Genomic DNA, 9,046 nt, shown 5'->3' with positions numbered 1-9,046 from the left:
GCAAATTATTATACTTCAAGCAGGCTCTCTCCCCCAGCCTAAGACGGGAATCTACAAGCCGCTGGGGAAAGCCCCGGCGATTAGGTCGCACGGTGCCACATGCTCCAATCTGCTGATCAAACAAGTGACTAAAAAGTGGCACGCTCGTATAATAATTGTCCACGTACAAGTGGTACCCCTTTCCGAATAAGGGTGACACCAAGTCCCACACTATCTTGCCAGCGCTTCCTATGTAGTCAGGGCAGTTTGTCGGCTCTACGTGACTATCTTTGCCCTCGTAAACCATAAATCTACATGTATAGCCTGTGGCCCTGTCACAGAGCTTATACATCTTGACCCCGTATCTGGCACGCTTGCTGGGAAGGTACTGTTTGAATGACAAGCGGCCAGAAAACTTAATCAGGGACTCATCAACGCAGACAACTTGATGGGGGGTAAACAAGTCTGCAAAACGTTGGTTGAAGTGGTTTACGAGGGGCCGAATTTTGTAGAGCCGATCGTATGCAGGGTCTCCACGAGGACGACAGAGTTCATTGTCGTTGAAGTGCATGAACCGCAAAATCTGCTCGTATCGTGCCCTGGCCATGGAAGCAGAGAACAAGGGTGAATGGTAAATTGGGTCAGTGGACCAATATGACCGCAACTTACTCTTTTTATTCAACCCCATGAGGAGGGAAAGGCCCAGAAAGGTCTTAAATTCGGAGACCGTAATTGGTCTCCAATCTCTGGCAAGGGAGGACTGGGGATTAGCGGCGATGTGTTGACCAGCGTATAAATTGCTTTGGTCCACAATAGATCTATAGAGATCTTCGGTGAAAAACAGTGAATAAAAATCCAGTGGCGTAAAGTCAACTGTTTCCACCTGAATTCCGGGTTGGCCAGTGAAAGGGGGAAGTACGGGTGCTGCAGAAGTGGAAGGTTCCCAATTCGGATTGGCCAATGCAGCAGGAAGGGCACTATGGGCACGACGGGCCTGTCTTTGTCTTCTTGGTGGCAGCGGGACACTACTAGTGCTTGCCACCTCGCCAGCTTGAACTGCACTTATGGGACTCGCCACGTCACCACGTGATACTGCAGTGCTGGATGTACGACCAGGGTGTACTAGGCCGCTGGTGCTTGCCAGTTCACCAGAAGGAATAGCGGCGCTAGTACTTCTCTGCTCCATACGAGAGCCCTGCGGTTCTTGCACTTCAAGGACAGAAGAAGAAGAATGGGGTCTGGTACGCCTGACTCTAGCAGGGACCACAACTCTGTCGTCAGAGCTATCTGTCATGGAGCCGCTGTCCTCTACAGGTTCGTATTCTGAGCCTGAACTTGACAGATGAGTGACTTCCTCTTCACTATCTGTCATACTCAGAAACGTGTAGGCCTCTTCACTAGTGTACCTTCGATTTGCCATTTTGGCCTCTAAATTTAGGGGTACACTAGTGAGACTCACAGGCAAAAAAGCTCCTGACTGTTGGCGACTGTATAAAAACGCTACCAAAAAACTGTTAGCGATCGCAGGGATCAGGCCTGACTCTGCGAACGCTGCAGTTATGTGTGCTTAGTGTTTTGTAAGTGTCAGTTATCGATCGATACTGCACTTGGGTGGGCTGGGCAGGGCTGGGCCGAGGAGCAAAACGCAGGTGCTAGCAGGTATCTGGGCTGATCCCGCTAACACTGCGTTTCAGGGAACCCTAAACTGCTGGGGAGTATAGATCTGATCGGATCAGATATCGATCCGTTCAGATACTATAGCACTAAGGGAGGTGTATGCTGCGTGCGTGGGTTTTAGCGGTACTGGCGCTAACCTGACGCTGCCTGGGGCGACGCAGACCTTATCTGATCCTAAAAACTTAACTTCTATCACCGCCGGGCAATTAGGGGGTTAAACCTTTATAGGGTAATAAACGGCGGGTGCCCTAAAACTATAATAAACTATAATAAACTGTAATAAACTGTAATAAACTACAAAAAACAAACTAGCTAACCAGCGTCACCCGTAACAGTTATACGGTGATCGCTGGTGAAAGGGTTAACTAGGGGGCAATCAGGGGGTTAAAACCTTTAGCAGGTAGTATATGGGGGTCCCTGTCGCTATAAAACACTGACAGCGAACCTATATACTTACCTCCCTAACTAGCGTCACCTGTGTCACTAATACAGCGATCAGAAAAACGATCGCTTAGCGACACTGGTGACGGGGGGTAATCAAGGGGTTAACTTTTATTAGGGGGGGTTAGGGGGGTACCCTGGACCTAAGGGGGGGTACCCTAGACCTAAAGGGGGCTAACCTAACTGCCCTAACACTTCTAACTGACACAAACTGACACCAATGCAAAAAAAAAAAAACTGCTATTGGTGACAGAGTGACAGGGGGTACAGGGGGGTGATCGGGGGGTGACAGGGGGGTGAAATGTGTGCCTGCGTGTTCTACTGTAAGTGTAGTGTTGGTGCACTTACTTGGATGTCTTCTCTCCTCTGCGTCGGATCAAAAAGACCGACTCGAGGAGAGATGACATCACTTCCTTTCCCTCTGTTTACATTACAGAGGGAAAGGAAGCATTTTCATTCGCCGGGAGCGATCGGGAGGGGGTGGCCAACAATGGATGGCCGCCCCCTCACCTCTCATCGCCCGGGAACAAATGGCGACCGCCTCGGGCACCGGGGGGGGGACCGATCGGACCCCCCACCCGCGGAAGGCAAATCACGTACATGTACGTGATTTTGCCTGTCCGTGCCACCTTGCCGACGTACATCGGCGTGAGGCGGTCGTCAAGTGGTTAAATCTATATTAATTTGTATTATTTCACTTGCCATTTATGGTCAGTAGAGATCCATATACAGATTGGAAATCCACAATATGTTGCAATACTTATTTTTTTAATATAATCAACCTGATACATGGAGATGATCTTTCTTTATAAATCTATGAATACAATTAAAACGTGAAATCTTAGATTGCCTGATAATTCCATGATCCATCAGTTGGGTGTGAAAGCACAATCCATTTTTTTTTAGTATATATTAGTTTTTTAATAGTACTTTGGGTTCCAAATTCCACCATTCCAATTTTTTAATTTACACAAAAGTGGTCCAATTTCTCTTTATGCCTTATTGTTACAATACCAGTGATATAGAAAGTATTGCAACGACCGCCATTTTATTCTCTACGTTAAAAAAAAAAAAAATTGCTAGAAAATTACTTAGAACCCCCAAACATTATCTATCTATCTCTCTATCTCTATATAGATAGATAGATAGATAGATAGATAGATAGATAGATAGATAGATAGATAGATAGATAGATAGATAGATAGATAGATAGATAGATAGATAGATAGATAATGTTTGGGGGTTCTAAGTCTCTAAGTAATTTTTTTTTTTAACTTGTAAACACCAAATCTCAGAAAGAGGCCTGGTCCTTAAGTGGTTAATGAACCTTTTTCTCCCAAAAGTGTAGGGATTGTATGTTACCGTTTATATTTTTAACCTTATCATTTACAGAGCGCAGGGCAGTTTATATTAATCCATCTTTATCACACATTATTTGTCTAAGCTGTGAGTTGAAGCTGTGTCTGGGTGAAATTGGGTATAGACCCGCATTGCAACTAAATTGCCTATTGTGGTCCCAGGAAAATTGTCTATTGTCCTCTCTAAATTGGCAGCTTCTTTTGAAGTTAGAACTTATTTCAAATTTGGTATTATCTATATTTTGGCTCCTCAAAATATACATCTTTCTTCTGGCCGGAGAAAGTCAGAAAGTTGTCTTATGAGCAACAAGAGATATTAATTTTAAATAGTTTCAGACACGGCTAAACACCCCCTTTTATAGATGATTGGGGCTGTCCCAGGGTTATTTAAATTTTTAAGAGAAATTATTTTATTGTTGTGTTAATGTCTTTGATTATATGATGAAATATTAATCACCAGAAATTAAAATTTTGTATGAAGTTGTATAATTTATACTTGTATGTTAATAAATTCTATTTACTTATCAATTTAATTCAGGTGTCTTCAAACTACGGCCCTCCAGTTATTCAGGAACTACAATTCCCATCATGCCTATTCATGTCTGTGAATGTCAGAGTTTTACAATGCCTCATGGGATGTGTAGTTCTGCAACAGCTGGAGGGCCGTAGTTTGAGGATCCCTGATTTAATTGATTGACGAACTCAGGAAATTATTGTGGTATACTACTGATTGTCTAAAGAAAATTCATATTTTATTAAGTTATTTATTAATTGCCGTAATAGGCCTTGAGGCACTGCAAACCACTATACTTTTATTCAGACACTACTTTTTTTTTATAATTTACCATTCGCCAAAACACTCATTTTGTATTTAATTAAAATTCCCCATATTTATTATCATTAAATTCTATGCCACACTCACAATAATGGCAGCCGGTTCCACAGAAGCCAGTCATTTGGCCGGCTTCTTTCGGATCAGCATGCTGGAAAACCAGCAGCCACCCGGATCCCTATCAGCGCTTTCAGCCAATGAGAGCCCTGACCGGAGTGTTCTGGTGGGGGGGCTGTCCCCCTGTCAGAACACAAAAGATCACTCTACTAACGGAAGATCACTCTACTAACATCGGATTGTTGGTACAGTGGCTCTGGCCTGAGCTGTCAGTTTTTTTCCACTCAATCAAAAAAAAAAAAAACATGTAGTGTGTACCAGGCTTAAGGAGTATCTTTACATTTAGCATCACATACAAATAGTTCTTATGCTTAAACGCTACAAAGTAGGTAAGTATGAGCTACAAAGCAGCCGTTTCTAGCAGATGGAACACATGGTTTCCAAGTAATTACATTTAAACTTTTCACTAAAAAGTTGAGATGATGCGAAGAAAAGAAGCAATAGTAAAATAAATAACACAAAGGTAACCAAAAAACATAATATTTTAAAACTATTAGTCTGAGACTGGAATATTCAGTACACCTAAGGTGTTGAACCATAGAAATTTACCATAACAAAAAGATCTACCCTGAAAGGTTTCAGTCTACACCCAACAAACAATATATAGAGGGGGAACTGAGAACAATGGTGACAGGATTCAGTAATTACAGTAAACAATCAAACAATTGTAGAGGTGATACCTCTACATACCTAGACAAACATTTCACAATCAGTAAGATTACTTAGTTACAGGCTGAGGTTTCACCCCTCCACACAACAAAACAGAATACACAAACCCCAATGATATGGACCTACCTGCTCCACCCTTCTAGAGCTCTTTCCAAACTCTCCAGTCTTATGTTAATGAGCAGCTCCTGTGTGCTGGCCAATCAGAATCTCCCATCAATTAGCAAAAGCCACTCTCAAATCCCATATAAACCCCACCAAATATTACCATACTTCCACTTATCTAACTATTACTTGAAGCAAAAGTGAGTTTTTTTTTTTCCATTGACTACTTCATATTTCAATTATTTCAAGAAAAATTGACAAGTTGGGAAGTCTACAAAGATTCCATCAGTGAAGACCGAGTGGGAAACCATCTGCACCTTCATTTTCTAAGGTTTGTCCTTTAGAGCAGTATAGTTTTTCCCTCTAAAATGATAGGATTATTCTTTTTGAACCAGCGGTCTACAGATAACTTAGCAGTGAGATAAATAAACCCTTTAATGTTCTTTAAATTTAAATAGATTTTTCTTATTTTTACTTGCCACGTATGGTCAGAGTAGAGATCCATCTATGGCTATATTACAACACTGGCTGTTAGTGTATTGTATGGTTATTTGTGTATGAGTTCAGGGGCCACCACCACCTATAGACACATAGGTGCAAATATGATACTTGATTTTTGTTTTAATTGATTTTATGAATTTGATTTTAAACTTTTTGCAAAAATAAAATTGTTATTTTTACTTCTATGAGTGTTGTGTGCCAATAAAGTCCATAGACTGTGGTCCAAAACAGAATACTTTTTTTGTTTCTTTAAATCTATATTGATTTTTATTATTTCACTTGCCATTTATGGTCAGTAGAGATCCATATACAGATTGGAAATCCACAATATGTTGCAATACTTATTTTTTTATTACAACCAACCTGATACATGGAGATGTTCTGTCTTTATATATCTATGAAGTAAAATTAAAATGTGAAATCTTAGATTGTCTGATAATTCCATGATCCATCAGTCGGGTGTGAAAGCACAATCCAATTTTTTTAGTATTTTTTTTAATAGTACTTTGGGTTCCAAATCCCACCATTCCAATTTGTTTTAAATTTACACAAACATGGTCTAATTTCTCTTATGCCTTATTGTTACAATACCAGTGACATTCACACCTCTATTTTTGACTAGAATGTTGGTCATTCTAACCAGCCGATCTCTACAAGTGTTGTCGTTTAGAGATCAGCTTCAGCCAAAACCCATTTCTTGGTTTGTAATCTCTGTCAGCTTTTTTTTTTTTTACTCAATTTTTTTTTAATTAAATTCTCATTTAACAAAGAAAAAAGATACAAAAACAGAAAGAGAAATAGAAGCTAAAATGGGAGAATACAAAAATCCTTCAGTATCAATATTTCCTCTTAGACATAACCATGTATAAAGTCTATTCCTATGTATTTCTATACATGCCTATATATCTTTCCTTCCCATCTTATATAAATACTAATATTGTTATTTTTCCTAAAAATCTATTGGACTCACTTAAAACATAAATCTCAAAATCTCTGTCTGCTTTTAATTGTCATGTGTCCATGTCGGTGAGACTTCATTGGTGACCACACAGAATATGATATCTCCCCAACTGGGACCCATATGGTTATAAAATACTGACCCTAGATGCTGGGCAATATTTAGAGGGATGTTTAATGCTTTTTTTTGTTGTGATTCTAGAATGGCTTCTAACATCCAAGAAGTTACCAAGAACACCGCAAGGCGTGTCCTCCAACTCATCACCCAGACGTCCGAAAATCTGAAGATGATGGAGGTTTCAGAGCACTTTGACCCCATTCAAGAACTTGGGACCGGTTCATATGGACAGGTCCTCCTGGCCAAACATCGGGGTTCAGGTAAATGTTATAGATTAATTCATGTCAGTAAAATAATTTCTTAGGATTAGTCGTGCTTCTGAACTATATTAATTCAATGGAACTAGTGTAACAAAACTTTAAAAAAATGCTAAATTGCCAGCAGGTAGAAGAGACTTGTATGTTTGCTCTTTAAAAAAATGCAGAGTCTGATATCCAAGATCCAAGAATCAAAAGAATTGCTTATCTGTAGACAATCAGTAGGACAACTTTGAAGCCACGTGTACACACAAATTTTTGAGTTTAGCTTCTGAATATTATCCTGAGCATTGTGTACAGGAAGCGTTCACAAAGCATTAACCTTGCTTAATGCAGCGTTCTTTTAAGCTCCTAAAGCTGCTTTTAAGTACCTTTTTCAAAGTAAGTTCTTAAAGCATCCCTCACTTCCAGTTTTAGGGTGATGATTATGTAACTTAATGAGTCACTTCTGTAGATTTAATCAAGTGTTAAACACATTAAAAGGCTTTTAGCAAGTTTGTGCTTCTGTTTATGTTACTAATTCTTTTTTTTTCTCTCTCTCTGTTTGACAGGTCAGTTAGTGGCTGTGAAGCTGCTTAGCAAACAGAAGGTTCCAATGGACAACTTCCTGGTTGAATATGGGATGTCCTTCAGCCTCAGCGGCCATCCCAACATCATTAGGACCCTTGAAGTTGCCTTTCATACAAACAGAGACTACGTGTTTGTCCAGGAGGTGGCGACAGCTGGAACTCTACATTCTCTAATAAAGAAAAATGTAAGTTTGTATGAAAAATGAATAATCTTTACGTTAAGAAAAGATTTAATCTCTGCCCTCAATATCTTTAAAGTTTTTCTGAGGTTTAAGGACTCCCCACTCATTACAGTGAGTTGGTGGGATTGTGTATCATTTGATTTATAGGCTTGATTGTAGATATGTAATTTTCTCAGTTGTGAAGCAAGGTTAAGGATGATAGTCTTGGATCTTTCACCATCAATGGTGACTCTCGTATTTGTATACCAGCAGGTTTCCTTTAAGCATCCTTTCAAGTGTATTGAGCTAATATTCTATGTCTCTGTATGATGGATAAGATAGGCTTCTTATTTGATTACATTTTGCCATGTTGGTGTCTAGTGGCTAATTTTGTCCTGTTTTCTTTTTGTTATAGGTTGGTTTAAATGAAGAGACAGTAAAGAGGTGCGTTCCTCAGATAGCGAGTGCATTGGAATACATGCACAACAAAGGGATTGTCCACCGTGATATCAAGCCAGACAATATTCTGCTAATGGACTTTGAATGCAATATTATCAAAGTGGCAGATTTTGGGCTGGCAAGGCTCCAGGGAACCGAAGCACCATCCATGTCCTGGTTCATACCCTACACAGCTCCGGAACAATGTAACTTGAAACCAGGAGAACAATTGCTTTTACACCCGAGCATTGATATCTGGGCCTTTGGGGTCATGGTTTACATGGCTATGACTGGATCATTCCCTTGGATAGGAGCAGAGGGTCATGATCCAATGTACAGAGACTTTGCAGGGTGGCAAGTCAGAAAGGATCTGACCTTAGCACCAGAAAAGTGGATGAAATTCTCTCTTGAAGCCAGGCAAATGTTCTGGGACCTCTTGGCCCTCAATGCGTCCGAGAGGTGCTCAGCCATGGACATTATAAAGTATCTTCATGTGCCATGGAAAGCAGAAATACTTTCAGAAGATCAGAAAAGGAGTACTGTAATACATATGGCCTACAGAGAACATGATGTACATTCCAGAGCTACAGCAAGTGCCGCCTTGTATCTTCTACCTGATCACGAGGCAACTTCACTTGCTATAGGAGCTGAGGTGGAAATTCCATAAAACATTTTGTTCACCTGGTAATCAAGAGACCAAATTGCTGAATGCACGCTGGGGATTTGTAAAAGTGACCTAGTTAATGGTAAGAATGTAGAAATTGTAGAACACTGTTGATTTTTTTGCTCACGTGATTGCTTATATACAGTATTGTTTTTTGGGAATTATGGATCAACACATCATAAAAATGTAGATGGCCCTGGAATTCA

The 9,046-nt window shown here is 40.2% G+C and overlaps 1 protein-coding gene across 1 annotated transcript; it reads left to right on the top strand.

Annotated features, from left to right (window-relative positions):
• The first annotated feature begins 6,836 nt into the window (after positions 1–6,836).
• LOC141128788 (serine/threonine-protein kinase SBK1-like) lies at positions 6,837–8,843 on the top strand. The gene is made up of 3 exons (XM_073616289.1): positions 6,837–7,011; positions 7,560–7,762; positions 8,154–8,843. The coding sequence occupies exons 1-3, from the start codon at positions 6,837–6,839 to the stop codon at positions 8,841–8,843; spliced, it is 1,068 nt and encodes a 355-aa protein (XP_073472390.1).
• Positions 8,844–9,046: the final 203 nt, after the last annotated feature.

This window comes from Aquarana catesbeiana, linkage group LG01 (genome assembly GCF_042186555.1).
Source record: "Aquarana catesbeiana isolate 2022-GZ linkage group LG01, ASM4218655v1, whole genome shotgun sequence".
Classification (NCBI taxonomy): Eukaryota; Metazoa; Chordata; class Amphibia; order Anura; family Ranidae; genus Aquarana; species Aquarana catesbeiana.
The sequence above is the reverse complement of the archived record's forward strand: the minus strand, read 5'-3'. Positions and strand labels throughout refer to the sequence as shown.